Source organism: Numida meleagris, chromosome Z, assembly GCF_002078875.1.
Source record: "Numida meleagris isolate 19003 breed g44 Domestic line chromosome Z, NumMel1.0, whole genome shotgun sequence".
NCBI lineage: Eukaryota > Metazoa > Chordata > Aves > Galliformes > Numididae > Numida > Numida meleagris.
The window spans coordinates 12,136,239-12,152,627 of NC_034438.1; the positions used below are offsets into that span (position 1 = coordinate 12,136,239).

A 16,389-nucleotide genomic window follows, 5' to 3' on the forward strand; every position below is an offset into this window, starting at 1 on the left:
TCACTTACATGTTACTAGAGAAATGGATCTCAGGGTTTTCTGTTGTTCCAGTGTTTTCTATTTAAAGCAGCCAAATTAGCCAGTGTACTGAAAGGCCAAAGCGTGCAATGGAAAGAAAAGGAAATGGAGAAGACCTGTGAGATCAGCATAGCCATGTGAAAGTATTGTCAAGATGAGAGAACCCACCACCACAGCCTAGGGACTAGGAGGAGCTGAGGGGTTTTTTGTGTTTTCCTTATCAAGTTAAACTTAGCTTCTTGCTTAAGTGATTGGCTTTCTCATCTATGGCTGATGACTGAGGGATTGAAGCATCAGAGACTGGTCATCATCAGGAGGCCTCTTGGAGGACCGTAAGGGAGTCTTCTCAGTCTGTGACAAAGCAGCAAAGGGCTGAGGATGGGGCATAGTTTGGTCTTCATTCAGTTTTCCTCATACCAGGACATGTGGAACATGAGGCCTGGGGATGAGGTGTCCATGAGGTGTTCTGAGGTAAGCAAAAGCTCCTTAGCACAAATAGGGGATGTCCTCCCTCCCCTGAATCCTGGACTCTTGTTCCTTGCTGCTTTGGGGCAGGGGCAAGAAGGTACACCCAGTCAAAAGGCCTTTTAGTACTTAAGGGGAGCATATAAACAGGAGGGCAACTGACTTTTTATACAAATAGATAGTGGCAGGAAAAGGGACAATGCTTTCAAACTAAAAGAAGGGAGATTTATGTTAGATGTTACAAGGAGCTTTCTTACTCAGAGCGTAGTAAGGCCCTGGTACTGCTGCCCAGAGAAGCTGTGGACGCCCCATTCCTGGAAGTACTCCAGGCCAGGTTGGATTGGGCTGTCAGCAGCCTGAGCTGGTGGGGGGCAATGAGCCCACAGCAGGGAGATTGAACTGGGTGGACTTTGATGTCCCTTCCAACCCACACCATTCTGTGATTCTGTGATTCTATGATTATATGATTCTGTGACATACAAGTAGCAGTTAGTTTCTATTACTTTTTAAAAAAGGCAGCACATGTCTCTTCTTTATAAATAGTTGATGACAGGTGATCATTTTTTCTGTCCTCTGGCTTCTTACATAATGTATTTTTGTTTTGAGCAGATAGACTGGGACCTCCTCTAGACATAGTGCTAGATTCGCTGAACTGCACAGCTTTCAGTGTGCAATGGAGGATGCCAAAGCAGCACGCAAGCACCATCACAGGATATACAGTAAGTGATCCCTTATGCTGCTAGCAGAGAGCAGGCTCGGACCTGTGCACATGCACAGCAGAGCAAAGCAGGAGAGCCTGTTCTCCACAAATAATGCCACTGCTGGGAAAGTGTTCAGGGAACAGGGTACTTGAACTGATGGAACTGCAACTTTAAGAAACAAGCAGAGTATGTTAAAAGGGAGCTATGATGGGGATTTGGGTTGGATGCCAGCAGCTTGTAGTGGGTATAGATTGCTTTTCTTTGGTGGTTTCCATGCAAGCATCTCTATGCTCTCTGCAGTTGGTAAAGCAATAAAGTACAGCAGAGCAGGTCGATAGTACACAGTGCAAATGAAAGGAGCTCTGTGGAGATTCCAGGGCTATTTGGATCCTTATGTTTGTACCTCCAGCCTGAGGACTACTTTAGCAGCACTCACTATTCCAGACCCTGCCTCTTTGCCTCTTTACCTCTTTACCATTATCTCTCAAATAAACTGTTGGTTTTCCTGTTTCAGCCAGCAGTTCTGGAACCTCATAACCTCTGGAACCTCTCAGTTTATTTCTAACTCTTGAGCTCACGTGTGATCTAATAATTAAACCAATGACAAACCTAGTATTAATTGTGCTGTAGGCAAAGCCTCTTCACTTTATGCTAGCATTTGACCTCTTGCATCTCTGTGTCTCTGTGCATATGAAATCAAATTCTCTCTGGTTCATTAGTCTCCTGTATACAGCAACAGACATGAAGGAAGACACTTCTGACACAGCATTTTTGATAGTGCATAATCACATAATATCTTCCTTATATGAAATAAAAAGCCAAGCTTGTGCAGATCTGTCCCACAAATCCACAGCTGTCCAAACTGATTGTGGCCAAATCATGTACAATTCAAGTCAGCTGAAGTTTGCACGGAAAGCTGGGCTGTATTTCACATAAGATTAAACACTTTAAGATGGTGGCCTTTGGTCATGCTGACAGTTTCTAGCAAATAGGATGGTAATATTAAAGGTTGTTAGGTTTTCATGGGTTTTGAAAGTGTAGGGAATCACAGACTTAGCTGCTATCCAGAACGTGATAGCATTGCAGTTGTTTTTAAATCATTGTGCAGCGTTGCATTATTGCATTAAACACCTTAACTATATCTTCTTTGCAAGGTCTTCTATTCAGAGGTTGAAGGTGACAAAGCAGTTAAGCAGCTCTCACACGATGTTCCCCTGAGCCTGGATATGCTGAGCATGGTGAGTGTTTCTGTTCATCAGCAGTCAGAGCAGAAGAGCAGAACGTGCAAGTGGGAACTTGCAGCTCCGTGGTTGCTGCGAATTACATGGAGGATCAGAGCTCCAGATCAGCTCTGGGCGTTGAGCAGAAAAGAAATCACAAAACTTATCAGTAACCCACTCAGAGGACTGATATATTACATAAAATCTTGGAAGTTGCTGGTATCTTTCTAGTATTGACCTCTGATGTCTATTGAAAGAGAACTTTTAAGTTCAAATGTGTGCTTTCATGCAGGGAAGGGGATTTGTGCAGTAATGAACCTGAATATCAGTGTGTGTACATTACACTGTCTGGCACAGATGAGCGCACAAGTTAAAGGAGACAAGTAGTTTTCAATTTTTTTTTTATCTCTCTGTGAGACTGTTGCCTCCTGAAGTATGGAATTTAAAGATTAACTGTGCTGTTTTATTGCATTTGTGCAAGTCCACTCCATAGAAGATTCCTTGGCTTCCATTTTTTTGGTTCTTACAAGCACTTATTTTTCTCATTGCTTCCTATTTTTCCGCCTTCCTTTAGCTCTGTTTTTCCTTTTATCTGCCCTCTTCATTCTTACTTTTCTCTCCTCTTTCTCTGTCCAATCTCTCCTTCCATTTCCTCTCACAAAGGAATGCCACCCATCCTCTTCTGCTGCAATTAGTGCTGAGAAGAAGGCAATACCTCTGCGCTTCTGGATGCTTTTAATGCTGTCTGCTTTTAAAAAGATGCTATGAAACATGCTAGCATCCCCTCAGCGGGGGGAACCTTCTCTTTTGGCAAGGCAGCATCAGTGATTTTCCAGTCTCTGCTCAGGCAGAGGGTGAAGCAGCATCTCGGGGCAGATGAAGTGAGGGAACACTTCCACAATGCACTATGTTAGGAGCTGAGTCTGTCCCTGGACAGCAACACTACCAGCACAGGAATCAAAACCTTATGTGTGCATCTGTGATCTTTATTTTGTGTTCCTCATTTACAATTTGATTTTTTCCTCCTCTCTCTCCCACTCATTTTCTTTACTCTTTATTTCCTCACCTCTCTTTCCTTAGCCTCCCCATCTGCTGCTCCATGACATGCATTCACTGCTGCTCTCTGGCCCACGCTGGGTAACGCTCAGCAGTCTTCCCCGTAGGAAGCAAGGGGGAGAGAATTGCTCAGATTTCCAGCAGTCACTTAGTTTTGGCTTTGACTCCTGTAGGTTTCTGAGATCATGGCAAATGAAAGTATCTCATTGCCATTATATGTTATTTCTTTACTGACACATTATTTTCTCCCTTCTCATCTTTATCTCTGTATTTCTCACTTAGTTTTTTTAACCCATCAAATAGCATTCTTGCTGGTAGTGCCAACAAAGGTCAAACAGCACATTTTTATTGTCTTTATCCTGAAAACAGTAATTCTTATTCCCCGGGAAAAGAGTCTGTATCCCCGTACTCACACAGGTGAATAACAGACTCAAATAATACTGTATGATACAGCTCTGACTTTGTTTTTCTTTGCTGACCCATTATTTATGTGTATTTACCATCACTTTTTAGTGTGTTACTTCATTAACAAATCCTGTTTTGATTTTTCCAGGGTCAGCTTGAAGGACAAGCAATTTTTGTAAGTATTGCTTCACATGAGGCTCAGTCACAGCTATGATTTAAAATATGCCTGAACTTTTCTGATCTGAGCTTTCCATAGATTCAGCCTCAAAAATATCTCCTATTGATTTCAAACGTTGGTTCTAGTTTGCACTTAGACAAGATCTTTTGTAGTCAAAAAAGTAGTGACTAAAGCTCAAAATTCAGAGGTAAAGAAGGGGAATGCATGTATGGGTGTAGCAGTTCCATTTCTAATGATAGATAAATTTTTCATTCAGTCTTCCAAAGTGTTTGTGGATGGATTGTTTTGCTTGTGTAATAAAATATCAGCTATGTTCAGGTGCTGAAGATTTAGAGCAGACCAAGACAGCGAGGCTGGCAGACACACAGCGATGGGAAGGACAGCAGCCCAACAGTGGAAGAGGAGGTAGAGATGGGGATGGCAGCAGTGCTCATGTCCAGCAGGAAGACTGGGAGACTAGCAGCTCTTATAAAATAGGTCTGAAATGAGTTTGCAGCTGGTGAGCTATTCACATTAATTATTTCCAGCCCTGTCCATTCTGCTTCCTATGAGCAGTAAACAGATTGGGCGTGTTGTGAAGGAGGAAGCAAGCAGGAGGCTCTTGGCTTTGGGTAGGATAAAGGCAGGGATTTCAGTGTTTAACATCAACAAACTCCTGCATTACTTTTTTTTTCTGAGATTCGTTCAAAAATGGAGAAATCCAGTGAAGTCAGTGGGTCTGGCACAGCTTTCACTGTCTTAGCTAAGAGAGGCTGGGCTGAGAGGAGGCTGTCCAGATGAGACCTCAGGACACGCCTGAGTCAGGGCTGTCTGGTTCAATCCCGTGTTTGGACTGCAGCATGGTGGAGTTGAAGTTTGAGGCTGGGCCCTGTTTTCTGCTTGATAAAAATAACACTTGTGAGGGGTACATGTGGAGAATGTGACTGACTGGGATTAATCAGCTCCCAGCTGTCATTAATCCCCAGGAAGTGGTGTTCTTGCTGAAATACTTTCTGTTATATTCATACCAAACGCAACAGAAATCTGCAAGAGCTTTGTGGTTAAGTCTGCATAATTTGTGTTTCCATCACTAAGCCTCCTTTGCTGCTGTGGGTATGATTCTGCTGCTTTCTCAGGAGCTTCTCTGGACCCCGTGAGACTGTCATAGCGAGTTTGGCTCTTCCTGTGCGTGTGTGCATGCATGTGCCTGTGCACGAGCAAAGTAGATAGCGTCTTGTATCTGCATTATGTCGTTATAATGTAGAATGTATACATGAGAGCAGCCTGCAGAAGTGCTGAAGCGGTACCATTTATTAAGGTTTTTTTTCATATTCATGAAAATATTCATGAAATTAGGCACACACACACATATATGTATATTTAAAAGCAAGAACAATTAGCGTGCCTTAAAAGTGGAAGGTTTTTAGGTCAGGAACGGAGTGGCAGAGAACAACAGTGCTCCCTATCAGATTGCCAAGCACACAGGTACAAAACAGGGATTGAGCAGCTGAGACCAGGGAAGGGGTGGTTGGAGGATCAAATGGCATCACAACCAGTTCTGCTTTTTCAGCAATACTGTCATCCATGTGGGTTTTGTTCCTTTTATGTTGATTCATTTTTTTCATATTAAAACCAAACAAAATGGAAAATAGATTTTATTTGGAAAATAACTTACAATCCAGGTTTTTGTGAAGCAGCTTCAAGCACAGCCTCACAAAAAGATCCAGCACAGCTGGATGGAGCACAAGGCAGGGAGGGACACAATCCCTGCCTGCACCTGATTCCTGTACTGCAGAAAAGGCATCACATTGCTTCATTCTGTTGAAGAATGTGAGATTGTAATGAAACTGCCAGATGTCATTTTGCAAGGTTTTAGTAAGTGTGTCATGTAAGACAAGAAAGTGCAGTTGATGTTAGTAAAGCTTCATCATGAATGTAGTGTTCAGTTTTGTGTATCATGCTTCAAAATGCAGGAGCGATAGGGAGAGAGTGAAGGGATAAGATGCAACGATTGTGAGCTGACCTTTCAGTAGAGAACCTAAATTCCCAGTCTGGGAGGCTGCTATCTCCTCTGAGATGCAACAAACTTGATTTTAAGACCCTTCTCCTAAATAAAAGCAGAAGAGAGCAGCTTACTGAGGTTTTGAGAATAAACATGTTGAACCTATATACCTCAGTAGGACTTAGATTTTGATTGGCCTTGCAGTCAGTGAGATTAGTTCTGCTTAGTTTATTGCAGACTTGACTTGTGAAGCAATAGTTAAGAGGCAAATATATAAATATCCCACTATTTGCTGAGGCCAAGTTCTTGAATAGTGTGAAAGCAATCGGAGAATCAGACATATAATGGAGAATTTTTTAAAATGCCTTCAGGAACAAGTGATGATTTAATTACAGATGGACAGTATATATGACAAGGTGGGTAGTGTGGCAGGAGCATCAATACGGCGCATGGGTGGAGGTGATGAGTTTTCAGCAGCCATCGTTTCAGGTTACGTTTGGAAAGATCCCGGTCACTTCAGCTAAGTAGATAAATATTTTCATTTGAATGTTCTCACTAATTCTCCCCGGGAAGGTACTTTTTCAGAATTGTTGTCATCTCTCTCAGATGAATCCAAATCATTCAAGCAGATCAAGAGTGAAGGATAGAAAAATAGGATAATGGCCAGGCAGTCGTTAATAGGAAATCAGTGATGGAGCTCCAAAACTGTGGATAATGAAATGACAGATGGCAGGGTGTTGCTAAATGATGTTGTAGTAATGAAATATGTTCCCTAAAGAACAGAAAGGAAAAGTTTGTTCAAGAGGCCGTCATGAGGACATCTAGCAGATAATAAAATTTTAGGATTGTTTACTATTTTACTGCAACTGGAAATGCAGACTTGAAGTCTGTTCGAGCTTGAAGTGAAAGGAGATCTCTACACTTCCACATGCTCCGTGAATGATGTTTTTAATATCAGAGAATGAAAAACAAAAAAAAAATTCTCTGTACAACAACTTTCCATAAATGCATTTTTTCACAGCAAAGCAATCTGTGGCATAGGAACTGTGTACTTGAGTATGCTGTCAAAATTAACAAATCTGTGATTTTATTCTACAGAGAGTCTGCATGTAAAGAACTCTGAATTCTTGTGCAAGTATTTTTAAACACGTATTTTTTGATAACATTTGCTACTTTCTGGAAGATTTTAGCAGGCTCCTCTGAAAAATATTCTGCAGAACTTTGTGTGGAAGACAGCATTGCCTTCCGCATGGTAGCTGTTTGTGGCAAAACGACAAAAAAGGGAAGTGGTCAAGGCTGTCAGCGTGAAGAGGACAGCCAGCTAGGAATATCATGAGAGGCAGTGAGATTGGGCTCTGCTCTATGAGAAATTCAAGGCTATCAGTTCACACGGCTTTAAACTGCTTTATTTTCAGAAACTCCTATGATCTCAATTTAAAAAATAAAAGTTTTATAAATGACAAATGCACCACACTGATAACAAAGGGCAGGAATCAGCTCAAGGGAGAGAATAGTACGTGACTTCAACTTGACCAGCGAAAGCATGACAGAGGACACAAACAGCCCTGAGAGTTATGCTGAGAAGTGGGTCCAGATCAGCCCAGGGGATTCCCCAGGGGTGGAACTGCAGCTTGAGAGGAAGCACATGGTGACCTTCGTGTTTTGTTTCTGAGCAGGGCTGGAAGGCAGCAATCCTCCAAGGAGGCTGCTTGAAAAACATCGTGTCAGATCCCACTGCCCCTTGCAGTTGATTGTAAGAGCTCTCATAATGTTTTTATCTTGTTTTCTCTTGACTCTGGTAGGAAGTTGTTATTGGAGATTTGAAACCTGGCACCCCACATCGCGTTAGCGTTGGAGCCTATGGCTGGGCAGGGAAGGGACGACCCAGCATGCCCAGAGATGTCACAACCTTATCCCAAGGTAAACTATGCTTTCTATTGTAAAGCTGTCAGGGCAGGGTCAGCTTGGTAGGTAAATGCAGACCGTATTAAATTCTCAATTTGCCTAAATCAGTGAGTGAGCAAGGGGCAGGATGAGATGTGATAGCAAAGTGATCAGAAATATGTCCCCATCCCGAGAACTATTTAAGAGACATGTTGAAAAAGCTACAGAGGGACACAGCTTGGTGGTGGGACTCGGTAGGTCAGGTTGGTGGTTGGACTTGGTGATTCTGAAGGTGTTCTCCAACCTAGATGATTCATAGCATCTGTTGTTACAAATCTTTAATAAATTTCTGCTAGACCATCTGAGATAAGGTTTCTTTTTACATTAGCACTAGCACATCTGTCACATAGCAGGCCACACATGCCTAAATCCCAGTCACATGCAGCATTGCAATACTTTACTATTGCTTTTCCACAAAGGTGGAGTTTTGGGGTGTCAACAAGGGAATGAGGAAGCCTATAGATTTGATTCCTAAGTTTGTGAATTTGGGTTACTGCGCATATAAGTCCGTTCACTTCTCTAATGCTGTTCTGCATTTCTTCTGGCACAGATAACTGCATGCCCCCTGCACCACCCTATCAGCCCCAGATTGTTGTTGTTTCTGATTCAGAAGTTGCATTATCCTGGAAACCTGGGGACGGTGAAGGAAGCTCTCCCATACAGTACTACATGGTGGAGTTTATCAGGCAAGTTTGTCAGTGGTAACTGAATTTCAGTGGTGGTGTGCTATAGTTTTTTTTCCTAAACTGCATGTCATGGTTTTATGATTTGTGGTTATTGGTATTCCACATCATAACATCATGTGCACTAGGAGTTAAAGAGTTAATGCTCCAGTTCTGTGGATGTGGATTGTGGATAGTTCCGGTACCTGGTTCTCAGAAGAGGAGAAGAACTACATTTCCCAGGGGACTTTGCTGTTGTGTTACTCTTTTCTGGTCAGAGGGAAAGATAAAAACTCACATATCATGAGATATTCTCCCCTTTTCTCATTCCGCCTCTCATCCTGGCAGCATCTTGCTCCCCAGCCATCTCACCATCGGCACTAGAGTAAGGCCTACCTTTATTTTGGACACTCTCTCTCACTGTATTGGATTTATTAGCTTAAATTGTAATTATATTGTATTATATTGTGTTATTTTTCCAATATCTTATTTAGTAAATTAGTTTGTTTCTCCTCAGATTGCTGCCACTGTTTGTTCTTAGGCCCATCTCCCTACCCTTTTTCCCTTTTCCCTTTTCCTGGGGCATGGGTCCTTGGGTCCCCTGCCCCAAGTAACGGAACCGGGCCGAACCTGCCTGTAAACTGTTGACAACTGCGCTATCAAACCAACTACAGATTATTCTGGTTATTTATTTATTACTGTATGTAGTGTGCTAGGTTTCACTCTCAGTATGTGTTGAATTACCATGAAAATTTAAAGACAAGTCTAGAAATAATCAAAATTGATATAAAATCACCAGTCAGTCCTGCCTTCTGATGAAAGAAACAAACATCTAGTTTAATCTGTTTCCTCTAATGAAAGCCTGGGTAAATTAAGTTTTAAACTTCTCCTGTCATCAGCTTTTTTTGAATCATGCTGAGAAAAGAGTTTGTGGCAGAGTGGTCCCCCTGAGCAAATGTACCTTTGGCTGCAACAGGGGAAAACCCAGGGACTGCAGACTCATTATGTAGGTTTGTTTTAACTGACAAGATTGCTTAGAGTCTTGAGTTGCAGGACTCAGATTTGTTGTTTTATCCCAGTGCTGATGAAGTGTCCACGAAGTGTTGACTTTTCTTTCAGTTGTGGGTGTTTTGTGCTGTTTTGGTTTGGTTTTGTTTTTATGTTGAACTCATTAAAATTTGTAGTAATAGATCTAATCTGTGAAAAGCTGCTAGGCAAGTTGCTTTATAAGATGCATGTAAAAGGTTAGGAGCAGGTGTTTGTATATGCACACACAAACAAGTATCTGTACCCGGCTGTTCATATACTTGTGGAATCTAGTATTCGTATTCAAATCTTATTTATTTTCATGCATTTGCCCATCTGTTTATCCTTACTGAGAGTGAAAAATTCAGCCTTTGGAAGTTTAACCCTTTGAACAAACATGTGATGACAGGTTTTACTTGGGGTTCCTGCATAAGAAGAGAGAATTGTTTCTTCATCTGTGCTAAGCTGTAAAGGTAAAAAAGTAATCCCTCAGAAAAACACACACTTTTTTTTTTTTTTTAATATTTTTGTAAAAAACAAACAGGAAAAACCACTGGTTTTCAGTGCTTTAAGTGTTGAATCTAGAAGATACTGATACTAGGTGGATGGTTGGACTGGATGATCTTGTAGGTCTTTTCCAACCTAGCTAATTCTATGATTCTGTGATTCTGTGATCCAGTGCAAAGAATTCCCAAGTTGAAAACACACTAGTGGAATTATGTTGTACTTTGTATTGGAATCAAAATGCCTCATACTCATTGGGAAACCGTCCAATATTCATTGCACTGGGATGCAGGACATGAGGGCTGGAGATGCATTATGGCCATCATGTCAACTCTGCTGTGGAATTACCATATGGTTTTTCCAATATCTGTTTTTCCATTTCTGGCCATTTCTCTCTCCTCATCTCCTAATGCTCATCTATTCAGTGGACAGGAAAAGGATTTTGTTGGGTTCTGACTGACAGTACATCTGTCGCCTGTGTTCTTTTACCAGAAAGTGGAGTCTACACTTCTTCATAGAACCAGGGACCCACAAATGGAAGAAGTAGGCATCATCGTTTCCACTTGAAGTGTTGAAAGCACACCTTTAAATGGTTTTGTTCAGGTGGAGAGCACAAAATTGACTTCACTGTTTAAGTCAAGACATATGAGATACTGAAATTTCAGTGTTTTGTTGTTTTTAGACTTTGGGAAAGAATTTGCTAACAGTGCGGTGTTTTGATTACACTGTTTAGTTTGTGTTTTAAAGTATACTTGTTAAATATGGGATTATGCTCTCTTAGACTTGGAAGCTTGAGTATGTATTTGGAGAAAGTTCAATGAGCCATAAGCCCTAATGCAGTTAGAAGTAAAGATTTAACTTTAAGCTTCATTGTCTTTTGCTGCGTATGGTTTTAACTACTATATAGAACATTAACATAAGTTAAAGCTGTTGAAATCAAACCAATCTAAAACCAAAATAAAACAGAGCAAACAAACTTAGAATTAAGTCCTCTTATGTTAAAGAAATACAGTTCAGATACTACACTGATTTTTTTTTTTGCAAAATTAATAACTTAATGCAAATCTGTAATTTTTCTTGTGTGCAGCAAAACCTCTAGAAACTATGACATGATTTGCATCATTTCAGTCCCTTCAGGACCAACTTCTATTACTTTTCCCCTATAGGAACCATGCTGAGAGACTGAGGTGAGGGAAAAATCTTTTTATTTGCTCAACTGTGATATTGGATGTCAAAACCTCACAGACATTTAATGGATTGTTTGCACACACCGAATCAGGGATAACCTGCTGTCTCCTTCTGCTTGAGGTCTGAACTTGGGCTTTTTTTGGAGCACTTGCATGGTTTCCGTGGGGACCTTTTAGTTCGCTATAGGCAGCAGAGGGCCATAGGTGATTTCAGATGTGTGATGGGCTGGGATAACTCAAGCTCTGCTCTGTTCTCTACTGTAGGAGAATCCTAAGGAGACCACACTCTCAGCTTGGTTAAGTGCTTAAGATCAGGAGTGTGAATGTAGGCTTTACTCTTATCAGCACAGTTCATAGGGAATGCATAAAAGAATATGTTGAAAATGAGACAACTCATGGGATTGCTGGAAGCTTGCAGGCTCAGTGGAAATTGTCTGTTGGTTTATGCTAAAAATATTTTATGACAAAGAAACTTACGAAAGTCTGTATTGGAACACCCTGGGCTTTAATACAGCTTGTGTTTCTATTCATATGATAATGAAAATAACTTTCTCAAAAACATCAGGTATTTTCACCTGAATACCCATATGTCTAACTATTCTTGAATCCATTCTGTATTATAACTGTCTGTCCTTCGTGCTGCAATAAATTGGGCTGTCATATTTGAATATCTCATACTGAAGCTTGATCAAAACACGTAAGGCAAAGTTTGACTCTTTCTCAGTGAAAATAATTTGAATATACAAGTTTTCATCCTACAGTTAGAAAAGAGCTGAACACAGGAATGTTATACTTTTGAGCACAACAGAAATTGTAATTTTTAAGTAACTCAGCTGTGAACTTCCAGACTACAAGTGTTGTAGGTGTTCAATTGTTGCTTTCATTTTCAAAGAACCCAAAACAATAGTTCTGATGGGGAGACTCCTCCTAAAGCCCTGCAAAAAGCATATTTTTTACGGTTTTCCTGGTTAATGCATGAAACAGATACTTATGGTTTTATTGTACCTCACAGTCTGAAAGGGTTAAATTCCTGAAAAGATAATTAATGGAGAAAGAGAAATAGTAGATGTAGAAATTAAGAAGGAAATGTTTAATTATGTTAGCATCAGCGTAACATTTTACAGAAGAATAAGGCTAGAATATTGTCTATTTTTTTCTTTTCCTCAATTGACATGGTATATTGGTTAGGGTAATTTATAGGGAGTGTCACAATAAAGCTAAATCATTACTAAAAATAATATCTTATGGTGCATTACTTTCTACATTGAATATTTTCCATACCAAATAAGAATGTATTGTATGTATTTATTTTGTAGGTATATCTTATAAAACGTTTTGTAGGCTGAACGTGGTACTTGTCATGAATAGAAACATGGTACAAGTAAGCAATCAAAAACTTTATAAAAATTGACTATCAGCAAGTGCTTCAATCTTAAATCATTTTCAGTTGATTTTTAAAAGGAAGTTTAAGTGAGTATAAAATTACTGTTCTCCACATATTTCCCTTCTGTGCTGAACAATTCCTCAGACAACAATGTAGAGCAAAAATCCAAATGTTTTTGGGCACAGCTGAGGCAGAATTCTGCACTCAGTTTATAACTGTTCAGTCCCATTGACTTTACCCTTAAATTTATTATTTTAAAAACACTCCAACCCTGTCACTGGCCAGATTCTTACTGCATCATGTTTCTGTGTGGAGATGCAGAGCTGTACTTCCAGAGCAGAAAATGCCTCGTGCACAGAGACATCCCCTGGAGGAGCCCTGCAAGGTCCTGGCTGGAGACAAACCTCTGCTGGTCCAGGGGAGCTATCTCTGTGAGAAGATGAGGAAAGTGGCACCAAGATGAGCCCTTCTAGTGTAAAAGTTGAGTTGAAGTGAAATTCAACAAAATATTCCAAGCTTAGAAAACACAGGAGTTGGCTGCCCTGAGCATATGAGTTCATTGTGTTCCTCTCTCCATCTGTTTGCCATTTTATTGTCTTGTACCGATTTGTTCACACAGGGAATGTTCTGGAGAAATAGCAAAGTTTGAGTGATAAATCTCTCTTTTTAGTTCTCCTTCAGCTGCAGATACTTACACATTTGCAGACATTTCCTCTGTTATTCATTTCTGTAGAAGGAAGTCTTGTGAGAGACAGTGATGTCGAAGACTAGTCTGCAGTTTGTGGAGTTGTGACATTTTCTCCTCTATCTCTGTAGGGAGAAATATCTCCTTTGAGTTCTTCCCATTTGGGCACTGATGCTGGCTGGCTGCATTACACAGCAGCTTAAAGGCCATTTTTTAATGAGCAGGAATTCTTTGGGTTGCAATGAGAGCCAAAAAAAGATGTGTGTAGGAAAACTGGGAACATGCTGCAAAGTGAGCACGTGGACGGAAGCGACGTTAACAGCTTTCATTTGGAAAAGATTTTAAAAGATTTCATTTTGGCCTGGGCATCAAAAGCTCAGAAAAGGGAAACAATGACAGGCCAACATAAATGCCCTCCTGTCTACCAGGAAATGGTGATGGAGGGTGACTGAGGACAATCTGTTTAGCCATCATTGCATCTTGCACATTTATCTTATTTTAGGTTTATTTTTACTGAGACAGTAAAATATTTGCATCTTGTGTGCCGCTGCGTAGGAGTCAGGCAGCTGGGAGCTACAGCTTTATCAGTGCACTTGACCTGCTGGCTCAAAGAAGTGAAGCCTCTGTGATCAATAATCTTGTATTGACTGATAAAACATATGTTAACTTTGGCATTTCCTTCCAGCTGCAAATAAACAAATCCAAAATGCCTGCCTTGTGTTAGGATATTCACTGGGAGGCTGTCGGAGACATTTGCAGCTAGTCCTATGTAAACATCAGTAGATTCAGGGAGCAGTTGGAGGTTATTTCCTGTAATAAATACCACAAGGACATCTTAGAAACAGGCACTAGAAAAATTTTCTCAGAAAGGTCATTTCTTTCCCTATTTTACTTTCATAGTCTTTAAATATTTGGGGTGTCTTGGATTTAATGTTTATCTTTTGATTTTGTTTACATTCATTTACCTTTTCAATCAATTTTCTCCTTGACGAGACTTCCTTTAGTGAGGGCAGAAATGGTGTGAAAGCATCAGAATGTTCTCTCAAAGTGTTTGGAAGCAGGCCTTCCCTTTCACGTATCCCTTTGCAGCTGAATGTGAGCATTTCTAGTTTTCCTACATTGGTGCTGAGCACAAACCGCCATGTGAATGGTTGTACTGATTTTAGCTGGATTGCAATGCATACAGAGCAAGCATTTATTGGCCGCTGGTTTCCAGTATGAATCAAGACCTAACTAGGCATGGCCCAAAGGCTATGAAAATATTTTTGCAAAGGCCAAGTTCTCTGTGTTATTGTTCAGTTCTTTTCTCATTTCCAGGGAGAAGACTTTGGCTCCAGATTTTCCAGTGTGGGGTAGATTAACCTAATTGCCTGCAAAATTAGAAGTTAGATTCTCATTCTGCTAATGCTTTCATATGTTTGAAAGGTCTCAGCAACATTAGAGCACAGCTCTTAGAAATAAATCAGAATTTTTTTTCCTGTATTGCAAAGATTTGCATTATGCAGCTGAAGAGGAGACGGGGACACGCTGGTGATGTACCTCCTTCTGAAAACTATGAGCTCCAAATCCATAAAAACAGACAAAAAGAAGCTGATTTTCAAGCTATCCAATAAACCACCTTCTTGGCTTTCTAAACAAAATCAGAATATTATTTTCATGTCAGTATGTAGTGCAGTCTTTCCATGTCACAGACTGAGTAATGATTGCATGGTCTGGCCACTTAAGAATGAAGGATTTCAGTGATGATTTTGCAAGCTTTTATCTCATTTATTTTATGTATTTCCCTGGAAAGTTTAAAGGCAATTAATTTATATAGCGAGCCTTACCTGCTTATGGTCTTGTTTTTTTTGACCCTGAAGACCAGACCTTGACAGCAATTGGACGGTAATAAGAGAGCAGATCCAGATGGAGTCGATGGTGCTCAAGGGACTTCTCCCAAATACCAAGTATCAGTTTGCCATACGAGCAGCAAACTCCTATGGATCCAGCCCCGCCAGCACGCCGAGCGATGTTGTCCGAACATTCAGTGAGTAGAGCCACCATTTTGTCATTAATGCTGTATACTGAGGGCAGTCTGTGGTGGGGAGCTGGAGAAAGAGTCCCTCTCCAAGCTGGGGTTCACAGGCACCTTGGTTTGACACTTCTCATTCCTGTCCATGGTGCTTGCAGCATCCTGTGAAAGTTGAGCTGTGAATGAAGGTTAAAGCTCCAGGTAGAAGCACTCTCACACTATTTCTCTGTTCTGAAGGTCATTGTCAGATATTTTTGGATTGCTGCTTACTGACTTTTGTGCCAGCTTCATGCAGAACTGATAAGTGAATATCATGGGGAGAAATGGGAAGAATGGGGAGAAAACAAGTCTGTTTTGTCTTTTTTGTTTGTTCTAAAAACTGTATATATTGCGTATGTAATTTAAAAAACCAAACCACTTCTTTACTGTTTTCTGAATAGTAATGCTCTTCAGGTACTATTCATAACCATAAAAATAACGATATAAACAGATAAGCATCCTGTTTTCATCAGAAGCTACATAGGAAAATACTAGGTGGAAATGAATTCAAAATCATAGAGTCATAGAATGGCTTGGGTTGGAAGGAACTGTCACACACATTTGTGCATCAGTGCAGGCCATGCACACTGAAATAAAGGATAGGTCCTGTGTGGTCAATCTCCTGATGGCATTCTTCAGGGTATAATCCTCTGTCAGTGCCCATGTCTCTGTGGGCTGACTCAGAGGCGCTGTTGCTCCTCACAGAGCCAGTGCAGTGTGTGAACATCCCAAATGAGCACATCCCAGCCCCATGTGACAAAGCAGACTCCATATAGGAGGCAGAGCTGATGATGGTGGGGAATGTGGCCTAACTAGACTACATCCTTAATGTGCCAAATTCCTTACTGCATTTAGGAGGTTTTTGGTACTTCAAAACCCAGTTCTGAAGGCATTCTGAAGGGGATAGAACACCAGGAAAAAAA

At 40.7% G+C, this 16,389-nt stretch overlaps 1 protein-coding gene across 1 annotated transcript in view; it reads left to right on the forward strand.

The window, feature by feature from the left end:
• Positions 1–16,389, forward strand: part of EGFLAM (EGF like, fibronectin type III and laminin G domains) — a 73,539-nt gene that overhangs the window by 16,927 nt on the left and 40,223 nt on the right. The window contains exons 2-7 of the mRNA XM_021380795.1: positions 1,093–1,202; positions 2,339–2,422; positions 4,014–4,040; positions 7,827–7,944; positions 8,519–8,654; positions 15,276–15,442. Of these exons, the coding sequence (XP_021236470.1) occupies positions 1,093–1,202; positions 2,339–2,422; positions 4,014–4,040; positions 7,827–7,944; positions 8,519–8,654; positions 15,276–15,442 (642 nt within the window). The remainder of the gene's footprint in view (positions 1–1,092; positions 1,203–2,338; positions 2,423–4,013; positions 4,041–7,826; positions 7,945–8,518; positions 8,655–15,275; positions 15,443–16,389) is intronic.